A 14,442-nucleotide genomic window follows, 5' to 3' on the forward strand; every position below is an offset into this window, starting at 1 on the left:
GGCTGTAAACATGATTGGTTTTGGAGCCAGCCTCAATGGCCATTCAGGAAACTGCAGTTTTAGGCGTTTGCTGCTTGGCCTAACCTAAAGGTGGGTCCTCTTATAACTGAGCTGCTGTTGGCATTTTGTGGTATTCAGCATAAACTTTCAAAATGGTAACAGTAAAGCAGTCATTAGCTGCTTAGCACCAAGTGTCTAAAACCACAGAATTGCTAATAGCATGTGAATTATGAGACTCAAATGCTGATAAAGTTTGTATTTTTTTATTTAAAACTTCATATAACCCATACAGCAAACTGTACAATTGAATTATTCACAGTGTGTTAAAAAGAAAATAATCCAATAGCTTTTCTATAGTACTTTGTTGATTTTCCCCATGTTTTACTCCGATGTCAGTTACTCTAATGTTCTCTTAACACATACAGTTACTAGGAAAACAAAATCTTTTTTTTTTCTTTTTTTCTTACAAAACCTTACAAAAACTATATTCATAGAAATTCTGCATGTCCACAAAGAAAACCCTGGTTGGCACCAACATTTTTATCGTATCGTTTGAGAGGTTTTCTGCCAAATGATAGAAGCTTTACAACTCAAAGAGAAAGGTATACATTAAAAGGCATACCGTCTGGAAAATCAAAAACTCATATCACACACTGCTAATGGAACACATGTTATGTAGCTTACATTTTGCGTTACTTTTCTCTCACGTTTCATACAATTTTGTGTAAAATGACATTATTATTCACATTGATTTATAAAAAAGATGAATATATTCAGTAACCAAACTGACTGAATCCGCCAAATCAGAAACCCTGTGTTGTGATTCCAACTAATTTAGATTATGATGAAATTTTCAATTATTATCACATATTACAGAAGTGAAATACAAGCGATCTCGAGTCTTCACTTGCATGATAAGCTACAGTACACATGAGGGTAACAGTAATATAGTATAACCATGTATCGGCTGTGGCTATACTCAAGACCAGGTTGTAATCGGGATTTCATGAAGGTCTATAAGAGTGTCCCTCAAGTTCTTAGAGACACTCTGCATTTCCATTTCATGTTCACCTTGTAGAAATATATTAGCCATCATAAAAGATTTACATACATTTTCCCATCTGATGATAGTATTCCAATATACCATACTATAATGCATTTCCATTAAATAAATAAACAAGGTTTGGGGCTGTGGAACTGGGGGTAAAGTGAGGAAGTAGGTTAAAGTGACCTCTCTAATGACATAAATAGCATCTAGAACATTTGACTGTGAACAGAATTTATTTATAACAGTATAAATTTAGCAAAATACATTTTCTCCTGCTGATCTTATCTACATACTCTACTTTGCAGAAGGGAATCGATAAACAATTATACAGTGTATCTCTACCAAACCGACGCTAAATTTTACAGATTGGAGTTTTCTTAAATCATAGACAGTTACGATGTCTTTTATTTTCCGCGTATCGTCAACATGAACCTCACAGAGGTTTGCTGTTCTTTCAGCTTCCGGAGTGACAGTGGCTCACTGACTCCTCGAATCTTCCTTCGGCATTACACTTGCTGAAGATATACACTTTCTCGATATAGGCGTAAAAGTCAACATGAACACACGGAATCGTCTTCTGTCTATTCACCACATTGTCTTTCGGCATATTCACACACACAACATGTATGGATTTACTTAGTCCACATCAGGCAATTAAGCAAAACTAACAGGGAAAGGAAAAAATACATCAAAACATCTCCTCTCTCATTTAAAACTGAACCCCTGTTTAGTTTTATAGTGTAAAACAACCTTTTTTTAATTTTTTTTTCCTGCCAAAAATCCTGGAGATCACACCTGAAAAAAGGAAATTCAGAAGTACTTGGGACATCCGGTGGTCCTGTGGTTACACGTGAATGAAGACCAGGACATACTTGAATGATGATGAATACGTCATGATTAAAGTACACTCAAGAAATGCACTTTAGCTTTAAGGTCACAGTTTCTTACCTTTTGTCTCTGTGACTTTACTGAACTAAGGTTTACGTGAAACAGAAATGCCTGTTCTAATTCCTACCCAGTCGATACATACAGCTTCAGACATGCTACCGTTTCAATAAACGTGAGCACAAACTGTAGAAATAGGTTCTTATGAATACTCAATATTTCAATGATTATCCTTTTGGAAATTATACATAATCAAAATTAGCTTTTTTATACGATGGTTATTTTACATTACAGTCTTGCTAACCTTATTTTGAGGTTTGGAACGAATGCAATGCCACGACTGTGCCAAATACAATTTGCTTTGGATTTATGTTACCCTGCACGGTTGGGAATATTCCTCAACAGTCCCATTTAAACCACTCCAGATGACTTGTACTGAAAGGAAGATGAATGCTCCGAACAGCTTGACGAACAGGCCCATACTTTTCTGTGTATAGTTCTTTTGAATGGTCAGATCTTTGGCAATCCATATTTTAACTGATTAAAACACAATCATGTACAAAATCGTTTGACATAAAATGTACTTCAGCTCAATTTAATTTAATCCCATAACAATGTGATTCAGTAGTCTATGATGGATGTTTTTAATTATAGATGTCTCCATGATCCACTTTGCATCAGTGATTATGATTGCTTGTGTGTAACAATATATTTAATCTCTTATCACGACGACAAACTTAAACGCACCATTCCACATCTTGCTATTCCTACAGCTTGCAACTCAAAGACAACCATTCAAGCCCAGACAACATGTTTGAGGTAACATTATTTTCTGCTGTCAAAGGCCATTCAGGAGTGTTTAAATCAAGAGGAAATGGTAAGAACTTGATATCATAATTTTCACGTGTGGCAAAACACGTCAAATTGCCAGAGAAAACTGCACACCCTCATCCTCCTTGAACTGTATTTCTGTCATTTATTGCCATTCTTCACCAAGCCTTTTTGTTTTTTAGGACATTTTTTTTTTTTCCGATAAAATATTCAGCCTTTTCACTGATCGAGGAATTGGTGAACATTGTAATTGTTTGGTTGCGAACGTAAACATCAGACTTGAAACAGATTTTTTTGGGTATACCTTTTCCATACTCGAGAATGTTTCTTTTTTCCCCCCAGGACCTCCCCATATATTTTTTTACGTCTTGGATTACAGTGGTGAATGTTGTCATACCTGTGTGGCTGACGCTGCCATTTTGAGTTGGCCATGTTTTGTTAGTGTCCCCATGTCACTGTGGTTAATGGTGTATCTGGTGATCCCGTCTATGCCATTGTCTCTAGTCTCTGGAATCCCCCCTGACACATTGCTCAGGAGGCTCTTCACCTGTGGGGAGCACATTGTCACGGGAACACGGGAGTCATCCCAGTGCTGCAGCTCATGTTGTCCTTTCCTGGGAGTCGTCGGTCGTTGTAGGCGTGCATGTTGATCACTGCATCCGTCTTCACCATGACTGGAGGCTGAGGCTTGTGCTTCACCCGTCTCTCGCAGGTGAACGACAGTCTGATCTCGTCCACCATGGCACTGCACAAAGACCTCTGGGCGAAAAGGGAGGATGCGGGAAGGGGAGCAGAAAGAAGAGTAGGGAAAAGGGACGGGGGAGGGGGGGTAAATGGCTTAGTTTTAAATTGTTCTGACAGTAGACAGTGTCAACAGTCTTAAGAGCACAAAATGGATTAGAACATTCAACTGTGTTACTGCTAGCATGTGTGCATGCGCATACACGGCTGTCAGCCATGTCAGATTGCACCTCAACATGCAGTCTGCACATGGCTCATTATTAGTGCTGTGTCAGAAAGAATGAACAAGTGTGGTGCAAGAGCACGCGTGCAACTACTCACTTAGCATGACTCAAATTAATGATTTGTAACAGTAAAGGGTTCATGCTATTCCAACATCTCCAGTGACTAATAATGGATTAATTCTCTATGCTCCAATTTGCAGTTATGCCCGTTAAAGTAAGTAAATGTTGTGGTGTTATGGCCAGTACTCTTGGGGATTAGCTAAAGGCATGCAAATCCTTTTATAACATGTTTGAACTAAAAACCATGACTAGAGCACAGCTTTGCTTTAGAGGGTATGTGGCAGAAGAATAACGAAAAGGGCATCAGGGCAAAATACATTGGAATCGTTGTAGAGTGTAATTAAATTAATTTGAGGTTAATTTTATCTCCATCCAAATCACAAGGTAAATATCAAATACTTCTTCAAGTGATTTATGGGGACAAGTACCTGCTCACGTTCCGCAGTCTTCCTTAGCTTGTAGACGAATTCGGCAATTGCCACAAAAACAGACAGCACTAGGCCAGATGCCAGCACAATAAATATACCACCCAGGTTCTGGATACCCATGGGGCCTGTCTCGCGACGCTCCTCATCCAAGCAGCTGCTCCCACTCCACCACTTCTCCTTCAGCATGTGCAGGCGCCCATCCTCCAAGATGCTGAGGATTGCTATGGTGATTTTGTCCCTGTACGGGGAGCCTGCAAGCAACATAAGGCCTATTTTACTTTGGAAGAGACACCAGCTGCGATAATAAGGTTCATAAACACGTCACGGCACACTGTCTGACTAGGAGCTAAAAAACACGTCTTATGCCGCTGTTGCGTCTGAAAATCAATCCCTCACTCCAATCCATCAAAATGAAATATAACTTATGAAAAGGGCTTGAATTTTTTATCAAGACATATTCTCTGGTCATTAGCAAGTCTTACCGAGGGGAGTGCCAATGCCGTAGCCTTTGCTGTCGATAAGCCCTCCCACCTGAGTCAGGTTACAGTTCCTCCTAGTGATGTAATCAATAGTGGTGGACTCCGTAATGAGGGCGTAGTCTGACTTCAGCACCCTCTGAATCCCATCCTCGATAGACTTCACCAGTGATGTTCTTGGCCTGCTGCTCATAAAGGCCCACATCTTCTCAAAAGTAGAAACCCTAGATTTCTGAAAGGAATGGCAAGAGCGAGTTAAAAAAAAAAAGAAAAAAAAAAGAAGCAACTTTGAACCCAATTTGAAAAATCTCCCTTGCTGCAGGCGAGTAAAAGTTGAAAAATATACAATGCTTTTACTGCAATAAAAAAAAAAAAAAAAGAGGCTGAACTCGAACAAAATAACTTTCAAATGTTATAGCCCAAGGTGTTGAAGCTGGAAATGAAATCCTTCAAGTTCCTCTGTAAACGTAAAGAATGGCTGAAGAACTTGGGGGATTTCTTCGGAGGCCTGAACAGATTACAGTCTGATTACACACACAGTATTTGTTCATTTACAACATTTAGGAGTATGGTTTCTTTAGCTATTGACCGAACAGATTTAAATGATTACTCCTACAGATCTCCATTGTCACAGGATTAACGAACAGTAAATTGAAGCTTTGCACACATCTATTCTCATGAGTGCTACTGAAGCAGCAATAATGGAACGCCTCGCCATTAGTCTTGCATCGGGCTATGTGGTATTTCATGCAATTTTCTGTGAGGTCACATTTATGCCATGTCTAATCCTAGATAATTACTGTCTAAAGACTATAAGCCATTTCAAATTGTGAAAGATGCTATTATAAAAGGCCCTCTATTATTGTTAACTCCAGTAGAAGCCCAGGCCTGGCTGCTTAAAAGTGAGATATGATAGCATGACATTAAAACTTAAAAGTATCAATTAGGATGTATGGTAAATGTCACCAAGTTCACATCTGATCATATGGGAACTTAGAACAGCTGATGTTGGTTTGCGTGGTTTACCGCAACATGTAATTCATAACAGCTCGCAATGTGTGTCTCCGTATATCCGAGCTCTCTGCACAGTGTGCAAATTGCCGTACACCCAGCAATTTCTTTCAAACTCCAGTGGTTGTAATAGGTGTAGTACTACTAAGTGAAAGCCACTTTTCCTTAGGAGCAGTTGCTCAGGTGAACCCTTCTATGCTGTCACAGTTATTTTACAACCACATAAGTCTTACATTTGTCGTGAAAACTGCCTATGTTTTCAATTCATTTTGCGAGTTTTATACAGTATTAATAATGCAGACATTATGAATGTATGGTATTTACATTGGGTATATTCATACCATGTTAGGTATCACTAAAACATTTGCTCACACGTGACCTAATCAATAGAACATAGAATTATACTGCATTTGATGCATATGTATGGAGAATGTCTTGTCTCAGTCCACATCAACTTCACAAAATCGGCTCGTCTCCACACGAATCCTTGTTTCTTGTTTATCTTGAAATTGTATCTGGCTCACAACAAGCCATCTGGTAACTCACAGCAGATTTGACTGTATTCAACAACCAGTTTCATATATTTTTTGTAACGCAAGTTTAGGACGAAATGCAGCCGGTTACATAGATCTGCCAAGACTTTATCTGCTCCCTAGTCTCGTCAGTATTTATCATTCTTTTCTGCCTCATTGACTTAACATCATTAAGCCTTTCTGTTAAAGCAAGAGGGAGCAGAGGGCACTTGAGCCTTGGGTAATTAGACACCTGTGTCTCCTTCTATTTATGACGCAATGATCACAACCTTGATTTATCTAAGCGCAGAGAACGATCTAAAAAAACATTCTTTTACATAGCTATTCATAAGAAGTGCTGGTTGATTTCTTTTCATTTCAAATGCCATATTTATCATAATAGGACATTGTACAACCGTAAAGAAACTCTCATTATACCATTATTTTTTGGAAGTAGATGTGTGAAATTGTTAGACATCCTTGTTGTTTTAAAGGTACATTGTATAAGTAAAAACCCCCACACACAAAATCAAAGTACCAGTGTACACGCCATTCAGCAGACGCAAAAAAAAAAAGGCATAAAACTGCCCTGGAAGCATCTTCTTCTTTTTTTGCAAATGAAAGCCACAAGCTTATGGACAGTCTTCATTGGAAATGTGCAGGGTTTTCATTTTCTTGCACTGAGAAATTGCAACAGCAACTAAAGCAAAGTTAAAATGATAAAATAAACACAAAGACCCTGTGGGCAAACGCTGAAACTTCGTAATAAAAAAATTAGCAGGAACACTTCAAACAGTCTAGACAAGCCGATAAGCTAAATAATTTGCTTTTGCTGTGAGAATTAAGATCCAATTGGATTTTATGTATATCGTATGTCCATATGTATATAAAAATAATAATAATTGCCATCAGACAGTTAACAAGTAAAATAACCACAACAATGGATGATAGCAACAGAATATCTAACACATAAAAAGGAATACAATACAATTAAGTTGTAAGACAGGATTCAAAGCGAGAGAAAGAATTGTCTAGTCTAAGTTGCTCTGTAAACTACGCTAGAGAGATGGCGCTCAAACAGTAAAAGCCAGGAACTTATATAAAGATGTCAAGCTACGGCTGAATCTCCATAATAAAAATTAAAAAGCTTGGCCAGGTTGCTTGGTTCCATGGTTTTTTGACACCCTGAAACCAATGCAATCATATCTTAGGCCATCCAAACAACTGCATCAAACTAATCCAGAAGAGAATTGCTGAAAGCATTTTTTTGAAAATCCTGAAAAGAAATAAACCTTCCAATTCTGGATATACTTTGACAGGGCTATCCATCTAGCATGGCACTGAAGAGACAGGCCCTGCTCTCAAATAACTCCAAGGTATTTAGCAGGAGGTACCACATGTTGAGCTGGTTTTGCCGTGACCAGGCTTCGGGCGTATAATAAGGATTTGGGGGAGTTAAGCTGAAGAAAATGTACTGCCATCCTGTCCTTATCCGCTGCAAGGCAATTATGCAGCAAGGATAACTTCAGCTGATTCAGATGGTTTGTAGGCCAAATACGCTGAGCATCAACAGTGTTTCAATGAAAGGAAATTTTTGTAAATTTGGTGTAAATGAACTAAATGAAGAGAAAACAAAAATGGTCCTAGAATGGAGCCCTGCAGTACTCCATGCCAATACAAAGATATTTGGCTTTGTTCCTATGCATTTTACAACATTGTTATTACTGTACATATTTGTGCGTACTCATTGGCTACTGTTTGACTTATTTCACACTATAACAAGCAAAGAAAGAATCGGCTTAATACTTCCGGCAATTATTAGTAATGAACCCAACTTATGTTACTAAGTAATAAGTACTCTGTATTATTTGTACTCTACCTTGAAGAAAGTCATGGTTGCTCCATCTTTGACCACACCATACTCAATCTTGGTCTGCTTGGCAATGTCATCAGCTGAGTCCACGGGTGAGTCCATTCTCTCCACAGTGAGAAAAGCAGCTAAATTAGCTGTATACGATGATATGATGATAAGTGTGAAGAACCACCATATTCCACCGATTATCCTGGTCGACAGGGCTTTGGGCATTAATTCAGAGCCTGTATGCAACACACACAGGGAGCGTATTAAGCAGTTAACTAAAATTGTACATGCCAACACTGTAAGTGAATTCAACAAATTCAGCAACATGATCGCTTGCATTTTTATTAATTAGCCTGCAAATGCTTTTGGCAGTGCCACTGGTGTTGATCAAGGTACTGTCAGCGAGGAAACAGAAATGGAAGCCAGCTTGGCAGGTTAGTCAAACACTAAGCTAAGGATTCAGGAGTGGCAGACCACACCAGAAAAACGGTTTGTTGCCCAGGCCCATAACGTTTGCTGTTCAACTATTATATGATGATTAATAACACAATGTATGAAAAGTCTTTATTAAAGGAATATGAAATTATCCTGAAATTATCAGAAGAAAAACACCAGGAAGGTCTGGAGAGGGCTGAAGACAATTTCAGGCTCAAACGGGGTCAGTGGGAATGGCTCAGAACCTGGAGACAGAGGGTGGGCAAACGAACTTAATCTGTTCTTCAACAGATTTGACTCAAGATCCCGCACAGATCCCTTTTGCACCTTGAGGAGCCCAGAGGTACTGTGCGAGTCATGTTTTTTTACTTCTCCAGTGCCTTTAACACAATACAACCATCGCTGCTCAAGGGGAAGCTAGAGGGAGCAGGGGTAAACAGCTAGCTGACTGCACGGACGATCGACTACCTCACCAACAGACCTCAGTATGTGAGGCTTCATGGCTGTGTGTCTGATGAGGTGCTCTGCAGCACAGGAGCTCCACAAGGAACAGTACTCTCTCCATTCCTCTTCTCCATCTACACCTCAGACTGCCGTTACAACACAGACAGTTGCCACATCCAGAAGTTCTCGGACGATACAGCCATCGTTGGACAGGTAACAGACGGGAACGACCTGGAATACAGGAAGGTGGTCGAGGACTATGTCGACTGGTGTGAGCGCAGTCACCTTCACATCAACGCCACCAAGACAAAGGAGATGGTGATTAACTTCCAAAGGAGGGCAGCACACACAGCGCCGGCAAACATCCAGGGTTTGGATATCGACATCGTGGATGGCTATAAATACCTGGGTGTTCACCTGAACAATAAACTGGACTGGTCAGACAACACCAATGTCCTATACAAGAAGGGACAAAGTCGCCTCCACCTGCTGAGGAGACTGAGGTCCATTGGTGTGTGTAGGACACTGCTCAGGACTTTTTACGACACTGTGGTTGCATCTGCAATCTTCTACGCTGTGGTCTGCTGGTGTGGTGGAGTCACAGAGAGGGACAAGAATAGACTGGGCAAACTGATCAAGAGGGCCAGCTCCATCCTGGGCTGTCCTCTGGATTCAGTGGAGCAGGTGGGGGAGAGGAGGATGTTGGCTAAACTGTCCAACATCAGGAACAACCCCTCTCACCCCCTGTATGAGACAGTTGGGACTTTGGGAAGCTCTTTCAGCCAAAGACTGCTGCACCCACAGTGCAAGAAGGAACGCTTCCGGAGGTCTTTTGTCCCCTCAGCAGTCAGACTCTTTAACATCAGCATTTCCTAACTCTTCTGCTGCTGAGCTGCTGAGCTTCTTTTCAGGACTTATGCACAGTGTACAGTATATATAACCATCATCTCACACCTTCTAGTTGCAATACGTGGTAATTTAACTCCTATTGGAGTTTGTTGTTGTTTTTATTCATGATATTCATGAATGTCAACATATATATATATATATTTAACCTCCTTAACACTCTAACTCCTCAATCCAAATTGGTTTTTTCAACTCAGACCATCTCTTTGATGCAATATGTAAATATTTTTTGTACATAACATATTTGTTGGCCGTATTCTATTTTTATTCTATTCTATTTTTTTTGTAGCTTCTGCATCTTGCACTGTTGTTTCCTGCCGCTGTAACGCCCTAATTTCCCCACGGGGATGAATAAAGTCTTATCTTATCTTATCTTATCTTATCTTATCTTATTTGTAGTACAATTCAAAGTTTGGGATTTGCTGCATTGTCGCTGCAACATGGAGGGAAGCTTTCCTATACCATTCAAACATACTCTTAAAAGGGAAGCTACTCCAATCTAGCAACTGTTCACCACTGTGGTCACACTTAACTTTTTGTGGCTATGCCTTTTGTCACAATTTGATGTGTGAAAACAATCTATATAGAACATGTTATCTCATGATATGCAGTTTTTCATCAGGTCTACTGCTTGTAGTACACAGTAAACAACTGCAGAATCATCGCAGCCTGTATGATAATGGAGAAAAAAAATAAATAAAAAATCAAGCCAGACTGACAATACACCTCTCTATCAGCCTTGACATTGAGTGGTCCTCTGCTGAGTAATACTATGTTTACAATGGCTCACTGACTGGTGTTAAAGTTACTTTATATCTCATCTCTGACAACCTTTAAAATACCCTTGTGCTTTGCGCACTCTGCTACTTTACTGAGAAGATTTATGGGGGCAATTCTGAAGAGTAACAAGCCCACAGAAGGGGGCCAGAGTGGTCAGCTCTTTAACCTCCTCTACCAAATTTGATTGGATTTGTCCTTTGTGGTTTGACAAAGACTCTACATGGTTACAAACAAGGGAAGACAGTAGCATCCCTTAATTCACTGTGACTTCAGAGAGGGAAGACACCAGATACTTTCTCTGGTTGCACTAAAAATGAAGTGAAGCAATGGGTAACTCAATTGAATTCCACACTATAAAGTGCTTGTTGTCAGCAGGGGATGGTATATGGTGCTGCCTCCGAACACTCTCATAAATACAAAAAGCAGATCAGTCATATAGTGTCAGGGAAATAAAATGGTGTCAATATACCATGCAATTCTTTGAAGAAGGACTTGTCCCCTGAACCAAGAAAATACTGTAGAAATGTTCTTTGCGGGGAAGACAACAATGATAGTATTTGTCAACAAAGCTGCGCATCCATCTCACTAGCTGCTGCACTGCCCATTCAGGAACAATATTGCGTTATTATTACACTGTGGGATGCCCAAAAGACCTGCAGAAGGTGCTTTAAACGTGCAGTCAGTAATATTTTATTCTCTTGCAGAGTGAGCCTGAGAGGTTTCCCAAAGCTAAGCTAATTAAGCTTTCCCAGCTCCATTTTTAAAGCATGTATGTGAAAGTGGTATCATTTGCTTTAACCAACTCCCTCATAAGAAAAGTAAAAATTTGTATTTCCTCAAGGGATAATCTATTTCTGTTTCCGTAAAGGAGTTATACAGCATGTGTTTTTGGGGAAAGAAACACAGAATGATGAAATAGTTTAGTGACATAAGTTTACCTGGCAAATTATGTGCACAACAACCCTCATTCACCAACGTGCAGCTACTAAAAAACATTGATAGTTTCTTGTCTAGCCATGCATTAGTAGTCATGGATCCACACAAACCATGTTGTAATACCTCACTGTTACTCAATAGAAGAATTGTGAAGTACAACAGGTTTAGAACAGTGAGTACAATCCCTCACTGACACCAAACCTTATTTAGCATATAAGGAGTTGACATTGTGTTTGTTGGACATAAAATCAGTCTATGAAATTGCTAATGTTTGGTGTGTTTGATAATTAGATAAAAGTGTGCTTGAATTTTTTATTTTTTTTGGTTTATTTCAGTTCAAACTGTTACATTTCACCATCTGTAGGGATGTCCCGATCAGGTTTTTTTGCCCCCGAGTCCGAGTCCGAGTCATTTGATTTTGAGTATCTGCCGATACCGAGTCCCGATCCGATCCAAAGTGACGTCATGCCGCATACGTTGTTTCTGTGTGGAGTTGAGACGGTCTGACTCTGTACCACCACATAACAGCAAATACTAAGCTGTTATTTTTCCCATTTGTTTTGAAATATTATAGATCTGATAAAAAAAATAATGAGAATAAATATAAATATATATATATATATATTCGATCCCTGATCGGGATGTAACGTCCGATTCCGATCGAGTCTGAAACCACGTGATCGACCCCGATTTCCGATCACGTGATCGGATCGGGACATCCCTAACCATCTGTGCAGTATTGTGATTTATACTGTAAATCCAGATGAACATGAAGTTTCCCATTCGATGTTCAAATACTGGGCTATGCATAAATGTTGTTAACCCACACTCGGGGAAACTGTGAGTGTTTTTGAACTTAATGTTGTCTGAGGGTGAAACCATTTCAGTTGTAAATGCCTTGTAAGCGAGTTACTAGTTGCAACAAAAAGGGGGAGGTAATATTCAGTAGATGGACTACATCTAGTGCCCCTATTAACACCCAAAGATACATTTCTGACGAGATCATAAAGAAGTCACTCTGACAGTGCAATTCTCCTTTGAATAAATAAAGAGATTGTTGTGCATCTAATGACGCCCTTTGAATTCTCATCCTGGGGATAAAAACGTTTTTCTCTGTGGATTCAGTGGTGCATCATGCTAAACACAGTGCCCCGGGTTTTCGGGAGCGTTTGTCCTCACAAGCAATGCCTCACCTCAGGACGAGAAAACCGGGCTTTCCCGTGGGAATGATTACCTGCACTTAGCTTTCTCTTCTGTGGATTGCACAAAGACTTGTTGTTAATTGCTTTAAAATAATGACACTTGTGAATGGAAATGTTTATTCCGTTTCAAGGATCTGAATCTCATCAAAGACACAAAGTCTTAAGTTCACTTTGTTCACCAGAGACAAAACGCCACCACAGATTCTTTCTTGCATAAAGAACAAAGAATGCTATGCTTTGTAAAAAATTATATTGTGCAAAAGTACTATATTATAGAGAAATCTCTTTTGTCACAGAGAAAGAGAGAACTTGTAACAAGTGAACTTATAAATCAGAACTTTCAAAAATGATATTATACAGGGAGGACGATTTACGGGAAATAATCAGACATATGTTTGTTGTGAGCAAAACCCCACTGAGACCCCCAGGAACGCATCTGAAGTACACAAAGTGTTTGCTTTTGCACCTCCTCATATTTTATGTTCTTTGTGTTGTCTGTGACACCTCCCTCCCACAGACAAGCTGGTAGATTTTATTTTATTTTTTTTTTCTTTGGTGGATCTTCTCAAACACGTCCATTTGCATTTTAAGCATGTCAAGGAAATGGCTTCCGCCTCAGCTGCTGTCACTGTGTTTGGCAGACAAGCAACGGATGTCTGTTTATGTGACACAGATAAAAAAAATAAAAATATATATATATATATATATACACCTCGCTGCAGATACCAGCATGCAGCATGTGTTACAAGGTACTGTAGCACTCATGGGTGTCCCGGAAAGCCAGAACCAGTCTGTGTCTGTTCTCAACTTGGATAGATCATATGTTTACTGTCAAGATATTTTGGGGGAGAAGAAAATCATGTAGAAACAGTTATGTAACAAAAATAACGTGGCATGTGTTCATATTCATAAAAAACCTGCTAGAGAACAAACAAACCTCATATTAACTTCGATATTCCAGAGTGAAATTTTTATTCAGGGGACTATGCATAATGGCTGATTTGTAGCTGCAGAGTCAGACAGCTACTGTAAATAAGAGAGACACAGGAGCTCAGGCATTTACACAAAAACACAGTGTGCCGCGGAATAAATTATAATGGAAAATTCTCCCCTTTCGTTTAATAATACAGCCTACTAACTAGCTCATTTTGTTTTGATTCTCCCTCTCCTCTCCCTTCCAGCACACTGGTGCTACGCTCGTAGTTCCTTGCCTGCACCAGCAAATTGGCAGTGCTGCTATGCAGTTTCAGAAGAGTGCTGCTGGGTTTCTGTGCTTAATGAATTGCTGAATGTGTTTGCTATCCTTACGGGCAAAGATCCACTGCCGAGTCTCACTAAGCCTCCTTGATTTGTCTTGTTACATTGAGGTTAAACATTTTGTTACTTGGGTCTTTTTCTCCACAGTTGACTTCATTATGTTATTGCCGGGCCTTCATTTGCTTACCTATCGCTTTAAGGGACACCCAGTGAGTGAACGCGTATTTATATTCCTTTGGTTTTTCAGTTCTGCGGTTAGAGGTTTGTTAATGGACGAAACTAAGAAAGCGTTCTTGTTGTGACACTATAAATAAATGATATCAATTATACAAACAAGATCACAGTGACATTAGTTGGTGAGCTACTCGTTCAACAGTTATTATATGGATTCTCTCCAGCAGATCA

The 14,442-nt window shown here is 39.6% G+C and overlaps 1 protein-coding gene across 1 annotated transcript in view; it reads right to left on the reverse strand.

Moving 5' to 3' along the window:
* Positions 1–3,254: 3,254 nt before the first annotated feature.
* grik3 (glutamate ionotropic receptor kainate type subunit 3) overlaps positions 3,255–14,442 on the reverse strand; it is an 87,941-nt gene continuing 76,753 nt past the window's right edge. The window contains exons 13-16 of the mRNA XM_084556950.1: positions 8,096–8,313; positions 4,700–4,925; positions 4,218–4,468; positions 3,255–3,523 (exon numbers count right to left, since the gene is read on the reverse strand). Of these exons, the coding sequence (XP_084413076.1) occupies positions 3,329–3,523; positions 4,218–4,468; positions 4,700–4,925; positions 8,096–8,313 (890 nt within the window). The 3' untranslated portion in view covers positions 3,255–3,328. The remainder of the gene's footprint in view (positions 3,524–4,217; positions 4,469–4,699; positions 4,926–8,095; positions 8,314–14,442) is intronic.

Source organism: Chelon labrosus, assembly GCF_963514085.1.
Source record: "Chelon labrosus genome assembly, chromosome: 12".
Classification (NCBI taxonomy): domain Eukaryota; kingdom Metazoa; phylum Chordata; class Actinopteri; order Mugiliformes; family Mugilidae; genus Chelon; species Chelon labrosus.